The sequence below is a fragment of the Bombus vosnesenskii genome, unplaced genomic scaffold (assembly GCF_011952255.1).
Source record: "Bombus vosnesenskii isolate JDL3184/JDL3185 unplaced genomic scaffold, Bvos_JDL3184-5_v1.1 scf7180000013295, whole genome shotgun sequence".
Lineage (NCBI taxonomy): Eukaryota > Metazoa > Arthropoda > Insecta > Hymenoptera > Apidae > Bombus > Bombus vosnesenskii.
The window spans coordinates 7,313,422-7,330,081 of NW_022882946.1; the positions used below are offsets into that span (position 1 = coordinate 7,313,422).

Here is a 16,660-nt window from a genome sequence, read left to right on the forward strand (position 1 = left end):
GTTACGTGCTGCGGCTCGTTTCGATGAATGTTAATGAGACGTCTAGATCGATGGCTACTCCGTGACCGTTTTCAATATTATATGACTATTTTTTACTGACTAATTTTTGAAAAATCTCGAGACATTTTCTTAATTTGTTCGTTGGTTAATAATTTCAATAATTAATATCAATAGTTTCGATAATAGGATCAATAATTTAAAAAAAAATCCGAGGATATTTTCTTCGTTTGTCCGATAATTTTTTCCTTTTAATCTATTAACTGGGAAATGTGAGTTAATTCATCATTTGGATCCTTAGTCTTTCTTGGATATTTTAATTTTTTTATTTTACTTGAGGGTGTTCTACTTTCTCAAGTATCATTTTATTTTAAAGGACCGAAAGTGACTTAATTGAAATTGATTTGAATTTATCGACTTGTAATTGTCTCATCGTAAAAGTTTCTGGGTAAGGGATGATATTTTTTAACAAGTTATATTAAGTTGTTTACGAGAGCAGCTACGTGAGATCGATTAAATTTATTCCACTTAAACTACTGCGTTGGTTTCTTGATAACTAGATAAGTTGGATATAAACGTTTCTTATAAACAATGCATGGATTAGTATCAGTTAAATGTTACGTGTATATTCAAATTGTTATTTTAATATTTTAGTACCTAACAAATAAAATAGATATCGTGTTTTTTCTACTTCAAGTTCATCAAGGGTACTGATGAGATTTTATTAAACACATATTTATACGCGTTCATATACCATTGAGATTCAGAGAGGGATTAAAACCCCGTAAAACATTGAAAATTTTGTTATATTTCAAATAGATAATTTTTCAATAATACTCTCTGGATTATTTATCACTGGATTTTTCGCAAAATTCATTAATCACGTTTCAGAGAACCGACGAAATATCCGTGGAAAAAAATAAATAGTGAAAGGAAGAAAAAACAGAAAATTGGTAAACCGTTCGATCGCATTGATATTACGAATCGAAATTTGACACGCGCAGCAGTTTGCGTTGGCTCGAAAAGAGGGTTCCCAAAAATCAATTTTCATTCCCGTTGAAAATTTGTCCTCGTTCGACCGGGCCTGCCAATGCACCGACTGAAATTGCACAATAATAATCGTACCGAAAATGTAGCCACGTCAAAATCGTACGAGCTCAATTCACGGATCGTTACGCCATATCGCCGAATCCAACCAACCCTCAACCCCTTCTCCTTTCTACCAGTTACAATAGCCAGTGGTCATTTTTCATTCCAATTGGACAAACATAATTAATTGATATTATATTTCCGCCCACAGTGGACAGAGACATGGTAAATATCGAGAGAGAGAGAGAGAGAGAGTGAGAGAGATAGAGAGAGAGAGAGGAAGCTATAATTGCTACTTTAAGTTCCTAGTCTAAAATTGCTCGGAGTTAATTAATTAAATTTCTTTAACGGGACTTTTCATGACGATCAATGTTTATTAACGTGACCAATGTACACGAAATATTTCAAACGATCGAGAAAAATACGTTCGGAATCGAGAAACGAAAACCTCTTATTTGATCTGCTGCAACAAATAATACTTTCAACTGAATAAGTTTTTAGGAATTGCTAGGAATACTCACAAATAGAAGTTTTCTAGCCGGGAAATTGACAGCATTTTATGAACGATAAAGTCGAGAATCATTTTTACGATGTTGAATAGGACGGAAAAATACATTTTAATCTGACAACCGAACAGAAGGACAATTTTGGTAATACGAAATTTATGTCGATTATTGAATTCGAAAATTGCTCCTTCTTAGACTGCTGAGTAATTTATGATAAAATTAAAAGCCCAAAAATAATGTTTATAATTTTCGTTACAGCTTTTAGTTCGCGAAACAAACTACTGTGCAGGTTTTTTCACATTTACATTTACGTTTCGTTAGTTCTCACCATAAAAAATGAAATTTCATAAAAATTCATAGTCTGTCATGTTTCTTGCTTGTCATATTCATATGGTCGTGTAGTCCCGTAACATCGCATTGGAAGTATCCAATTAATAAAGAATCGCGGGGAGACCAGTTTTGGAAGCGGCGCGAAGTTAATGTTTCACCGATTCTTGAAGAGCGAGGAGCTCCGTCTAGGCGCAGTTATAGTCCTCCGGCCATTACAGCATCGTTCGAACAAAGAAGAACAATTCACGGGGCCATTCGCCGGTTTCAAGAACTTCTTCGGTTCGAGGGAAGTGTACTTAAACAGCGAATCCGGGATTCAGTTCTTTCCACCGTCCCTCTTTTCCTCTTTTCTCCAACCTCTCTCTTTCCCAACCAATCCCCTCCTTTTTGCGTTTCCTCTCGTCCCGACGCTCCCCACGTTTTCTCTAAATCGACCCAATGAAACTTTCGCGAAACTTTTACCACCTATTGGACCCGCTCGTGCTCCCTACCTAATAACGAAGTTAACTTGCCGACTGATCAGAGGATCCGTCGCGTTTTTCTTGCGAGTCAACGACGTCGATTTCATTCCGTGTGTTCCCATGTTGGTATTCAGCTGTTAAAGCGTTTGTCGTAGCATTTTGTTTTGATTGGCTGTATTATTGGACACGAGGTTTAAATAAATAGAACCAATTTGTGTTTCATCGTGTTTCATCGTGTTTCATCTTTTGATTGAAGATTCGAATAGTCGTCAGAAGAATGGTCTTTGTAAATGTTTTCAATGAAGTTTAGTATTCTTTTGTTAGTCGATCGATTTGCTTGTTGCGAGGTAGCGATATTGCATTGGAAGATTTAAAGGTGTGATTTATTAACCTTTTAGTTCTGGCGGACTTCGAGTGAACATTCGTTTGTGCAACATTGTGCTTGCGCGTTAGTGCTCGAGGTATACATACTTGAAGCACGAATTTTCGAATATGATTCTTCTACATTATTGTTGAAATGAAAGATTTATTAATACACCTAATGGAATTTACTTAACTTGTGTAAATGTTTTTTGTAAATATGGAAGGAAATGTTTGAATATTTTAAAAGGATGTGATTTAATTAAGCATAAAAATATCAGCAACGATTTTGTTCTGTATTACCATTATAGCCACGCGTTGTAAAATGTTATGATATGAAAGAATTGATTTTATTCTGCAAAACGTTTTGTAGACCAAATAAAAACAGTTTTTATATATTTGTAATTTATTCATAAAGTTATTACTAAATAATTTAAATTCGTTTATTTCATGAAAAAATAATTAATATCTTCACTTATTAGGTTATTTATAATTTACACATTTTGGTAAAATTTTTGTTGCTATATAAATAGACGAGGGTGACTGAATACGTTACAAAGAATAACGTGTATTAAGGTATTCGCTACCCGCAACTAAAGGGTTCAAGCGGTTAAAGTTATATTAAGGTATTTGTTTCTCTGCAAGTTTTTGGCGTGGCTCTTTCTGAAATTTCTCAGGACTGTGAGAAATTTCAGTGAAGTTTCACGAAGTATTTATTATGGTGGAACGTTAGTTCCATCCCTTATGGATGGCAACGCCAAGTGTTCCAGCCGTCTGAACGGTCCTCATTTATAAGGTGCTTCCAGTGTCTGACCACGGCAGTCTACTACTACTGAATATCGCTGCCACGCGTAAATAAGAAGGCTCGTTTCAATAAACGTTCTCATGAAACGAACACGCGAAGCAATAATAGATTACGAATGTTTATGCAAGTTTATAACAAATTTAAATATACAAAAATGTACGGAATGCACATAACATGTCTGCGAAGATATAGGAAAAAATTATAGCATAAAGCATTTAGTATAATACTGCCTTACTTATTTAATAAACCCTGTCTATCATTTCGAGAAAATTGAAGTTTTATTATTCTTCTATGCCGTCTTTCTTGCTTTTCATTCAATTTAAAATATTCAGCCATTATTTCGTAAGAGCGCAGATAAAAGCCAGTATAATGTGTAACTTCACGTAAAAGTAAGGAACACGAAGAGCTTTAAATGTTTCATCGCATCTTGAAAAATGAATTAAATGCGAGATAAGACGATTTAACTAAAGAGGGCGGAATGTTTCAAGGGTAAAACACGTATCTATTTAATTTTCATTTCTTTTAATTATACTCATAAAGATAGGATTTAACATTCGCAATCCAATCTTCCGCGGTAGTAATTAAACGAACATTCTAACGAAAGTTCTAACAGCTACTTCGAATAATTTCATTCGAATATCCTCTTCTTTCCTGATTAATCTCATAAAGCTGCAGTCTCAATTTCATTTTTCATGAAACTCGATAGAAAAATTCTATGCTCAGCACGAGAACGTTCAGAAGCATGTACAGGAAGACAAGGTCGTGGCCGGTGCTCGATCACGCGAATTGCTTCTTCACTTCACCCCAATAACAACGCAATTACGGCCGGATAATAATTCTTGCGGGAAACTGCCAATGCCGCGCGTAACTTCGCTCCGAACGGTATCGAGCTAACCGCTTTTTTCCCTCCTCTGTCGCTGGTAATTTTCGCAAACGCCAGGAGAAAAAGCGGAAACAGTGTCGCGGTGAGCCTCGATTAATTTTATCATCCAACGTTGGACGTGATTAAAAGTAAAGTTCCGGACGAAACGGCCGCGACAGCCGGCGATCGTTAAATTACAGACGCGAATGAGAGACAGCAGAAATGGCAGAAAGAGACGAAGAGGAAGAAGAAAGGCAGAAAACAGGCAGGCGGGAGAAGGCAAGAGGAGTATGGCCGTGGCATCTATGAGCGGCACGTTAATGTAGAAAGCGTGTCTGTCGCGGGACGGTTTGATCTGTTCTCCCTTTAGGAAGCGCGTTAAAAAGGCAGCCGTGGTACCATTTAACGGCGGCTCGACGACCAAGGGTACGCAGAAAAGGGTATGTCGTAAAAGTAATGCGCTCACCGGCCATTTCGTGGACCGACGTTCGTCACATACGACGAGGACGCCGTAATGGCTGAATCCGGTATGTCGCCAGACTCCATCCCCAAGGATTGATTGCACGCTCCTGAAACACATCGTTTAACTTTGTTATTAGATGTACGGTTTGTACGTACGAGTCGTTCGGAAGGCACACCGATCAACGCCATGAGAAAGTGGAAAGAAATTATTTTACAAATATTATTTCTTTTAACTTATTTATGTAACTTATTTAACTTATAACTCGGAATTTATGGTTATTTATATTATTTCTTTGCGATATACGAATCTATAGAAGTAAAATGCTTGGTTCCTATGAATGGGACGTTAAATGTATTAGCCACGATGTAGTAAGATTAAGAAATTTATAAAAGTGAAAATGATCAGTTTCAGAATAAGTCTTTCCTCATCTGTGACTTGCTATCATTTTACGTTGCGATTTGTTGACAACTTAATGTGTTACGAATCTTTCAATGCTTTTGTGATAGATAATGATGTAAGAGTATGGAAGATAATAAACGATTAGGCCAGAAAATGAAGAAAATGAACCGAAGATAGATCCTTGGTTTATTAAGGTAATTAACTCATAAGGTTCTCAAAAAGTTTGTGCTGGTTTTATAGTTTCACTGTCGTTTACTGTGTTTGACTTAACTGTATAACCGACATAGTTACCTACGCTTACAACTTCTGTATTTGCTAGATCGCGGTTGTAGCGATTCACCGTTCTCCCCTTGTTTGCCAGAGAAATCATGGCGCACAATGATCTAACGAGGAATCGAACGGCCATTTCCGTCGTGGAATCGTACTCCATAGTCACATTCCACGATATCTATCGTACAATGTCGACCGACCATCGGCGAGCGGAAATGTAAATTGAGAGATTAATAAGCCTGGCAACCAAATCGTAGAAATTCTAATCTTTCCCTTACGGTTTCTTCGTGGCTCTATTTTATATCATGCGGTGAAAGTTCGTTGTTCGACCGAGCAAACACAACGCGAAAGGTCTAGAAATATTTGTGACAATAATACGCCCATGGGAATACAAATATCGTTGACGTATTGGTAGGTTGGAACGGCGAGTGGTGGACAATTTTTCCTGTTTCGATGCTCCTAAAAAATTGAACGCAATGTTACATACACGACAGATCAAATGGCTCTCTATTTGATTTCCTGTTTCAATTTTTTCGGTGTAATTGTGCGAACGATAGAATTTCTCGTCGAGTGAATTAAGAATGTTTATGCTGGAACGGTACACGTATGATGAGTAATTTAGGTTTAAAGTATAAAGTGTTATATCTTGAATTGAACATTTGGAATTATCGTGTGAACAAAGAATGTCATTGAAGATTCGATGTGTCTTTAAAATACTCTAAACATCTAGATATCCTTGAGAATATTTTCGAGAGATAGTTGAATAACTACTGAATAAAAAACAGAGCAGTAGAAAGAACGAGAATGTTGACAAGAATAATAGCAAAATGTTAAATACGAATTTAGAGACCAGAGTGTGTCACAATTTTTACAGGAAGTAGACAATTGTTTAATTATTCGTTTAATGTAGTTACCATTATTTCACCGAAATCTCACAATTTCTATGTTTATAAAAATATATTAATTCAATGTTTGTTTCTTTATAATATCCCATAAACAGCAAATTTCAATCTCATCGAGCTCAATAACGCATCAATATATCTTTCTTGGAGATGCGTTCATAATTCATTTTTTTTCAGCTTCTCTGTTTCCGAGACTTTCATTAAAATCACGATCGGTAGATAGACGCTGCAATCGTTGCTCGGCAAGTTGATGGATAAGTGACGAGCGTCTCTCCACATGGTATTATCCGGTCGCTACACACTTATTAGTCCGTCAGCTATCTCATTCGCGTTTCAATTTACTCGAAGTTTACTGGCATTCGAGTATAATCTTTCCATTAAAGTTTTCACCGGACGATAAAAGTCCGCGCGGCCTGGCCAAGTCCAATGTGAGACGCGAGAGATTAATCGGCGCGAATAAATTTACATTATCGAGATGAGGAGGATCGACGGTTCTTTCGTTCTCGCGCGGAAGACGCATTTTCAATTGCGCGCGGATTAAACGCGGAATCTTCTGCAGAAGGGCTGCCATTTACGGCATAACGAAGTAAGAGATTCTTGAACGTAGAAGTATATTATGGGTGTTCCATAAAACAATAAGAGAATTGGAAAGATAAAAGACGAAGAAAAATATCTGAAATTATTACTCTAAGAGGATTAACGTTTTCCTTCGATACATGATTTGATATATACGAAGGAATCTCCAATTTATAAACGTTCTACAAAGATTTATCGTCTTTAAAAATGAATTTATTAGCGTCAAGAAGAGACAATTAATCTTTTAAATATATTAAGTATATTATAAATATAATAACATATATTACAGTGCTACAATTAGAAGATCGTTCTCCGTGTTAATTCGATTTTTTACATCTAATTTTTCTGTCTATATATTTATTTTCTTTTTTAATAACTGTTTGAAAATCTTTGTCGCAGTATCATACGGATAATATACCAATTTATCAAGCTTATATTACTTTTCCATATATGTTCCTATATTTCATCATTTATCGTTTAACGTAATAAAACGTCTCATAATAGGCATTCTCTAATTATGTTGAGTATTGTATTTCGAAATAATGTACGCGTAATAAGTGGTTATTATATCTTTATCTATTTTAGAATCATGTTTAAATTAAGCAAACACTGAAATACTATGTGTTAGTATCCCTCAAGAGATCGATGACACTGGAATCTCCAAATATTGCAAGAAATACTACATGACAGGAAATATTTTTAGCTGTTAAACGTCCTGTTCAACGTGAACCTGTTTTTCATTCACAAGCTGGCCTGTTTATTAACAACAGGTTTCCAAAATCAAGTGCAGGGTAGATTGATTTCATAGACGTTCTTCTTGGCTTCGGCAGCTGTACGATGGTAAGCATGCTTCCGCTCGATTAAACCTTTTCCCTCTTTTCCCTTTCATCAATCCTCCTACGGAAATCCTTTCCGAGTAAGCCAGCTTTCCCTTAAACCGAGCCGACGAACTTTCCTTCCGCGGAAATAAAGCAAAAGATTCTTCCAATAAACATCGCCGCTTACGATTTCACTCTGACAGGGAGCGCAATACAAACGAAAAATTCTCCATAAATATAGCTTTTTTCAGGAAAAGCTTGTACCTATTCGGTAGAACTCGTAAAACATTCCGTTTCACGAGTTTCTTTTTGCCCATAAAAATAACGGAATTAAAGGGTGAAGTGACCTTTCCATGAAATATTTCGTCGTTAATTATTTTAACCATTGGTGTACCCATTTCGATATTCCCTTTTTGCGAAATTAAACGCCACTTAAAACACAAGTCGACATGTTTCTCTCTGAGATTACAAAAAGAGAAGCGAGGGTTTACGCAACTTTTCAGCGGAACGCGACTTTCTTCTCCTCCCTTGAAACGTTCACGTTGAACATGCCGACGCTAACCGCCAAACAAATCCACCGTGATTCAAGGAAAATGCTCGGCCGTTTGCCGGAAGTTATAAAAAGTTTCAATGAAACGCTCCCTCGTTCCTCGGACCGTTTGCGCTAAGCTGTCAGAGTCTTCAATGGCATTCATGCATCGCCGGCGTATCAACGTCGCGCATCGTTTACCGCGCACGTGCACGCATTCAATGTAAGTACCGATGCCAGAAGCATCCTTCATGATCTGCGTACTTCTTTCACGGTGCTCGGCCGATTTTCAAGCGGCGACGGGCGTCGTCTATTCCGTGCTCGCTATGAGATTCCACCGGATTGGCTCGTGACGGATGAGGAATTTCGTGCACATGCTGTGTGAACGTTTACAAAGAAACTCATCGAAATTTGCTATTAAATCGTTGTACCGTACTTTCTTTAGCGAATCACTATCGTTTAGATTGTGAATTTACGAGTGAAGGAATTTCGTTAATTTCAGTGGCAAAGAAAGTAGTAACTTTTGTAAATGGATATAAAATTTCGTATATAGCAATTTAATAAGTTAATTCTTCTTATCTATGGGAGCGTATAACTGTAGTTTGCAATCTGGGTGGAACCGTTAAATATTTCTCTTGTGGTTTGTTTCGTGAATGATGCTCATTTGGATTGTGAGGTCATGATAGCCTGATAAAATAGTAATTTTAATATAGCGATTTAGTGCGTTAGTTTCTTCATTTTATTTCGTGGTAGCTACAGTTTGGGTAGTATTATTAAATCCTTCCTTCTTTATCTTCCGCGAATGGCTTTCATTTGGATTGTGAGAAATTTTTAATAACTCGGATGACTGATAAACAAACTGCAGATATTTATGTAAATCTATATTTTCAGGAATATCGTTAAAGATAGGACGTAAGTAGAGAGAGGTGTTATATCCGTCAAATATGTATATGTCGTAACGAATACACTATACTTGAGATATTTTATATATTCTAGATATTTTTGCAGTATTTTTCAAATTGCTTATAAACTGTATAAAAGTCCGCGGACTATCTATAAAGCAGTAATTTTTATATAACAATGTCAAATTTTGACATAGTAATCTGGTGTTCAACTTTTTCATTTTTATTTCGTAAAAGCGTAAGCTGATAGATCGCTATACTGGCAACATAGTAAACTAGCGGAGTGACTTTATAAATTAAATTGAAATTCGCAGCACAATTTTTTGTCCATGGATGCAGCCATCTACATTGTGAAATTATGGGGAGAAGGTCTCTGACAAACTATAATTTGACACGTGACAAGAATTCTGTCAAATTTTGACATAGCAATTTGTGTTTAGTGCTTTTTCTCACTGATAGATTGGTACAATAGTAGATTGGTATAGATTGGTAACATAGTAAAATAGTAGATTGGCTATATAAATTGAATTGTCGTGGAATACTAGTCAGTATAATGTTCAGGCATGTCTGACCATAGGCAGGTCACATTCTACTGTCGATTCGCGTGTCAGTCACGTCGAACGTTTCTGATTGCTATTACAGATATTAAATTGGTTGGTTTGTTTACTAGGAATCCCAATCCCTCGCGATGATCATATTCGTTACATCAACTAAATTCCACTTTCTCGACGATCTCTAATACAATATTAGAATGGAACAATCAAATATTAGTATGAATCGAACCTTATGTATACACTTCAAATAATAATCTTCTCTCGATAACAAAAATAATTCTCCAATTTTACATACATTTTTATTTCGAATCTTAAACAAGTCTCTCAGAAACCAAACTGATCAATTCTTCTATTCATTAATTTATTATCTTCTTAATTTCATTATATAAGTATACAATTAATATTCAATTTTCTCAAGAAATAAGTGACCTACTCCCCTAAGTCCATAGATAGATAGATTTTAAAGTTTTTTATACTTTTCCATTTATGGAATTGATCGGCTCCTAAACGGTTCAAATAATTCCTAACTTCAAATGCGCTTCATCCACTCCTTTTACAAATGGAGCGGCGTTCGTAGGAAACAAAAATACATTTTACTCATGCCAATCTCTAATATACATACATTTCAAAAAATAACGTTCAAAAAATTCCATCTGTTGAATCTTAAATAATTCCCATCGTCCATAGAAAACAAGAATACGGGTTTCACCTTCGGCATCAGGGTATCTATCTATCGCCGTTTCAGATACACAACGCAAGCGTTGGTGTCGGTGATGGGGCTGCGCGTCTATCTCGAGCGGCAGGTCGCCTCACCTCGGAGACACATGCAAATCACATAGGCGTTTGAACTTCCAAACGTATTCATAGAACGGCATTCTCGCAGTCGTTTCACCCTCTGGCCGTTGTTTCTGTCTTCGTGTTTCGTTCGATGCCTGGCACTCGGTGGTGGAAGCGGAACCAGAAGGTTGAGGCGCGGGGGCATGGCAATGCTCTCGAGTCACAAGCGACATAAAATAACGCGAGCCTCCGGGGACGTGGGCTACGCTGCTGATGTTCGTTCGTGTTTGTCGATTCTCATATACACGCCTCCGTCAAGTACCACGTGTATACAGAGAAATAGACAGGCAAGGGAAAGAGAAAGAAAGAAAGAAAGAGGAAAATGAGTAAGCGAGTGAGCAAGTGTGCTCGAACAAGGAGAAAAGTGGGAAAAAGGGCGAACGGAGAGAAAAGGGAGTAGATGGTGCGAGCACGCGACAATCGCGAGCCTCGTGGCCTCCGTGTTTTAAAATGTCGAGCGCTTTTGTATACCAGGGAAAATTTGCTCCTACGATCGGGCAAATTGCGCAAAAAGGAGACCTTTTTTCCGTCTCATATCTCCGCTCTCTGTCTTCTGTTTCTGTTCGTTTCTTTTTCGTCGTTCATCGTTTTGTTTTCTTTTTTTTTTACCTTTCGCCTATCTTTCCCTTCCTTCGCATCTCTTTTTCGCCATAGTTTGTTCGTATCGCGACGCTCTCTCGGTACAACTCTCGTTGCTTCTCACGAAATTCCATGCTTTCGTGTTACCTTCCTGTCCTCTCTCTCTCTATATCTCTGTCTCTGTCATTGTCTGTCTCTGTCTCATGGATGGGCGTACTTCTTGAAAGAGGGGACACGGGTGAGCACCTTCCGACAATTTATTTTCTGTACTGAATTAGAGCGCTCTCAAAGTGCCTTTCTCTGGTCACGAGCCAGCGGAAATGCAGTCACTACGTGGACCGCGATTCTTCGCTAATTTACGGTGCATTATGTCTGCGATGTAATTTGTTAGAATTATCTATTACATGTGTAGGTGTGTATGTGTATAGGGGTTGCGTTCACCGTTAAAGTGGCCACTGGTTTCACGGAATTTCGTCTACACGTAGAACGTAATTACGGGGATAAAAAAAGGAAGGAAGGAAAGAACAGGCAGAGCAGAGCGGGATGATGGGAAAAAATGAATTCAATTCAAGGAGAAACGATTGACGTTACTTCAAACTGTCCTTCTCCGGGATGACTTTTTTCTCTCTTTCTTCTTTCTTTTTTGCCTGGCTACATGATGCATGCGTTACTGGCCCTGACTGGCCTGGTCCTCCCAGAAATGCAATTTCTCTTGTACAACGGTTAAGCTTCGTGAAAATGAGGACACCGTTAAGCACCTTGGAATGATTTACCTCACTTCGGATTACAGCGTTCCTATGTACCCTACGCGAGAAAGAGGGGGAGGGGGAGAGAGAGAGAGAGAGAGACTGACTCTCCGCCCTATGTACTCTAACGCTAGTCGTAGGAAAAAAATTTATGTCCTTTTACGGGAAGTACATTTGTAACCGCTATTCCTCATCCAACGATTTTTGCCGATTCAGATAAATCAGCGACAAGCTCAACTACCGTAACACCAACTTCTTTTAGACTTTCGTGCGGCGTAAATCAACTCGCCAAATTATATAGACGTTCTTTTTCGTACTTTCACCGGTTTTACGACTTTCCTGAATAATGACTCTGATTTTATTGAAAAAGGAAAGCGCAATAGTTTATTAGGCGCGTAAATTAATTTGGTATCTTTTCAAATGATATTTTAATTCTATTTGTAGATTATATATACTTAATCATGAAACGATATAGCATCGTTAGTAATGAAAATCCGATCTGAGCGAAGGCGTTAACATCTGCTCATCGATAGGATATACTCGAAATGGACAGATACCCAACACTCCAACGTTTCTTCAACTTTTTCAATAATTATTCAAGAATCAGACATACTAGAGTCTAGAATCGATAAATGATATTCACGTCAGACATATTATTATAGAATCTAGGAGGTCTAGAACTTGTCAATAGATTATAGCCTTTGGACACCTCTGTAGCTCCAGCACTCTAATTTTCTAACAGTTGTAGGAGTATCAAATGTATTCAAATTTATTTGTTAGTAGATTATACCTTCAGTCAGAACACTGGTTAGATGCGCGTGCTGCTTTAACACTTTTCTAATTTCCCCAGTAACTGTTGAACGGTCAAGTAGATTATACCCTTAGTGATCAGACATCCCTGTTTCAATATTCATTTTATTTTCCCGCTAATGTTTGAAAAATCAAACGTAGTTACACGTATAAAGTCCACTTATTATTACAGTATACGTGTACTAGTCAGACGGCTAGCGGCTATTGAAAAATCAGGCGTTTTAGAATGTGCTTGTCAGTAGATTATACTTGCTTTGGGCAGGCATTCTTTCAATTTCCACACCAGTGGTTAAAAAATCAAACGCACATAGAAAAATATAGCTCCTCAGCAGAATATACATTGTGTACATTAGTCAGACATCTATGCTTCCTTAAAGCTTTTAAAGCTCTTTTATCTATCCTGACAATTGTTAATCAAAATTCCTCGTTCGATTTCTTATTGATCAGTCAAGAAAGCATCGGATATCGTTTCCGAGAGTCCTTTTCTCCTCCATCGCTTCCTCCAATTCAGTTGGCAAACTGTGGAATGCCGCATATGTCTTGCACGTCCGCCACACCGCCCCTAAGTAACAGTTCTCGCGCTATTGTTCAAATAGGGAGAATCCGGCCGCGAGGTTCGCGACGCTCGAAACGTTTCGTGGATTCATTACAACACATTCCACGTCGAACTATTCGTCTTGCGAGTTCGCGTGCAATTTGGCGTTCGCGGTGAATGCGACACGCGGAAATCCTAACGTTTCGGTCATAGTTGACTCTCGACGCGTGCCGTTTTCTCTGTGCTCGCACGCGACTTTATGCTTCTTTGAATCGCCAACGATCATCTACTAGCCTGAACCTAGTTCGAACTTGGATTATACGAAAGAAAGGTAGATCTTTCGCGATTCGAAACACGTTGGTCTCGTTAACCGTCGGCGTTTCAGACGATGAATACTTTTTCAACCTTTGAGCCGGATCAAAGGATTGGTACGCGTTAACTTTCGCCTTATTCTTGTGAAACTTTCAACTCCTGCTCGAGAATTCGTCGGTTTGCTTTCTTGGTCTTCCTCCTGCACAATTTTTTCTCTCTTTCTTTTACACTTGCACGTCGATGCGCTGTGAAACATCGTAGCTGAGAACGAGACGAATATTTTACATACATAACGAGCATCTGTATGATGTCTATCGTGATAGAATATGTTTGATCTGATTTTTATTTAAATCTTTCAATCTGCCCTGGTTTAACGATAAATTCAGCTGTTCTCTTGTTGAGAACGTAGTTGATAGATAAAGGTACAGATTCGATTCTTTGATCAGATGCTAATTTGAAGCTTGACTCGATGGAGATTATGAAGAGTCCCGTCGAAAGCGTAAAGAACTGTTCCGTTTGAACTGAGCAGTTTACTATGAATCTACTGATTGATCTTTGCTTCGATTCTACGTTTACAAGGTTTGTTGCATACACGTACGTATATTCGAGTTTGAATATCCTTATGCATAAATATATCAATATGACGATAATGGTTAGATTACGGATATTTATGGAATATTTTTATGAATATTAGTAAAGGAACGGAATCAATACAACGCTGGTAACAATTTTATGATAATTCGTATGTTTCATAGATAACGATTATATCTTCGATTATCTCGAAAGCAATGTTTTATCTGTTTTATCTATTAAGAGGGAAAGAAAAACGGAAGAAATGATAGAATAGCCGACAAAAATTGCTCGGACGCTCGAATTTCAAAGAGGAACGAAGAAAGGGAGCAGACGAGAGGCAGGGAGCTGTAGAAATTCTTCTTTTTTCGCGCGACACGATGTTTAAAATCACAATTCCGCCCGGTATTCGACGAGTTCTCCAGGAAAATTGCATTCGACGAATGCCTCCATTCTGTTCCACCGCCGACGATCCAATGCGATTTCTCTCCTATCCTCCGCCGCTACTTTTTCCCTTCTAAAAGAAGTTTATCGACGCGACTATTCCCGCGCATTGGCTGTGCTAGCTCTCTCGCGCGCGCGTGCACACGCTTAAGCTGCATTTTCTTAAAACTTCTCTAATATTTCCGGCGGGCCTCCTTCGTGCACCTCGTTAAAGTTTTTTTCCATCGGCGTGACGCCTCGTCGTTCCCTCGTTGCCCATGTTGACGAAACACTTGGCCTGCAGAACGCCATTAAAACTTTTCATATACACTTGCTTTTCTATGTATGTACATGTATATAGGCATGTATATGTGTATATACAACGAATGTCAGGAGAGGGAATCGGAGAAATGGGCAACTCGTTTTCGCGCTGAAAAGCATCCTTTAAGCGTTCCTTTCTCACTTTCTCTTCAAATCGCATACAGATGAAATCTAATGATCGCGACATCGCCGTTGGGAAACAAACGATGAAGCGACACTATCAACGAAGCATAGATTATACTTCTTTCTTTAGGCATCGTTGAATCAATCAAGTGAGATTATGTACTCGTAAATGAAGATATACGCGAAAGTATTCAAGCGCTTGTAGATACGTTTTATGCGTATTATACGAGACTTTTTGGCAGTGTATTTCATTAGCACTGTAGCGAGACGCAATTGTCAGAATTATATCGATGAAATTTGAAGGCAATCTGAAAATGCATATGAAAGTTTGCGAGACGTTTATTGCAGTCATATGTTTAACAAAACATTGGTATATAACATGTAATGCCGTCTTAAACACCAAAGTAATTAACACTAAAGATAATCTGTTAGATATTGTGAATTATTATTAATGTAATGAATAATTGGCTGTACAAATACTGTGGTAACCTCTGTTAAATATATGCTTGCAATAAATATTTTGTATTCTCCATACACGTTTCCGAATTAATATCAAATTTGACCGATATAATCGTAATAGCAGTGTTTCGTTACAGTGCTAATGAAATTTCAGCACGTTTCGTATAACACATTCGACACGAACATAATAATGTTCTACAGCGAAGTATTTAAATATCAGGCTGCACGAGCCAATCTATATAGAAACTGAACATTTTACACCTTCTAAAGCGCGATATTACAATTACACATCCATAAATATCCTTCCAGAGATGAAAAGAAGCTTTCGTATAAACGTTCCCGTGTGATCCACCGATTGTCTAGCAAATTTATTTGAACGTCTGAATAATTCCGGCATGGGAATGGACGGGACCCGTGCAGATGCATGGACGCAACTAAAATCTAGGGAATTTTCTCCACATTGTCCGAGGGACAATCCCGCCGTGGCCGGTTTTAGCGAATAGGGGGATACGGGGAATTCGTGAAAATAAAAGAGCGGTCAAGTGCGGTCCAGGGAATCGTTGCTACGCCATTGGCCACGACCCTTGGGCCATCCCCGCTGTCCCGATCGAGTTCAGTTCGAACAGGATTATAGCCTGGACACCTGACGATGCTCCCAACGCTTCAAAGAGGAGAGAAACCGATATAAGCAAACGAAATAAAAGGTTGCTACAGAGGCGAAGGCGAAAGGTGGAAAAGTGAAACACGGACAGCGTGAAAATGCAAAGCGCGAGGTCGATGTGGAAGAACGAATGTGCGTATCGTTTACGAGAAAATCGTAGAACGTACAGACGTATAGTTGTTTCGACAAAATAGGAGGAATCGAGTGACAAGAAACAACGAAGGTCGGTCTTCTAGCTGAGAAATGGACAAAGCCGATTGCACGACGGAGAGTGGCACGGGTGACAGGAAAGTTTCCAATCCGGATTTTCATTCATTAGTAACGCTTACCGAAGTGGACGGTGCAACACGATGCACACGCTTACGGGAAACGTCTGCGAGGGAAGTTCTTGCAGTTGGGTGTTTCTCAAAGGAAAAGGGACGTCCTTTATTCGTAGGACGATCATCGGACATCGAATCGAA

At 38.3% G+C, this 16,660-nt stretch overlaps 1 protein-coding gene across 3 annotated transcripts in view; it reads right to left on the reverse strand.

Annotated features, from left to right (window-relative positions):
- LOC117233138 (discoidin domain-containing receptor 2-like) overlaps positions 1–16,660 on the reverse strand; it is a 140,725-nt gene that overhangs the window by 33,295 nt on the left and 90,770 nt on the right. For 2 of the 3 annotated variants that reach the window (XM_033493148.1, XM_033493146.1), the window contains exon 3: positions 4,877–4,979. In XM_033493148.1, the coding sequence (XP_033349039.1) occupies positions 4,877–4,979 (103 nt within the window). Of the gene's footprint in view, positions 1–4,876; positions 4,980–14,240; positions 14,247–16,660 lie in introns of those variants that run through there. The other variant, XM_033493149.1, reaches the window with a different exon arrangement.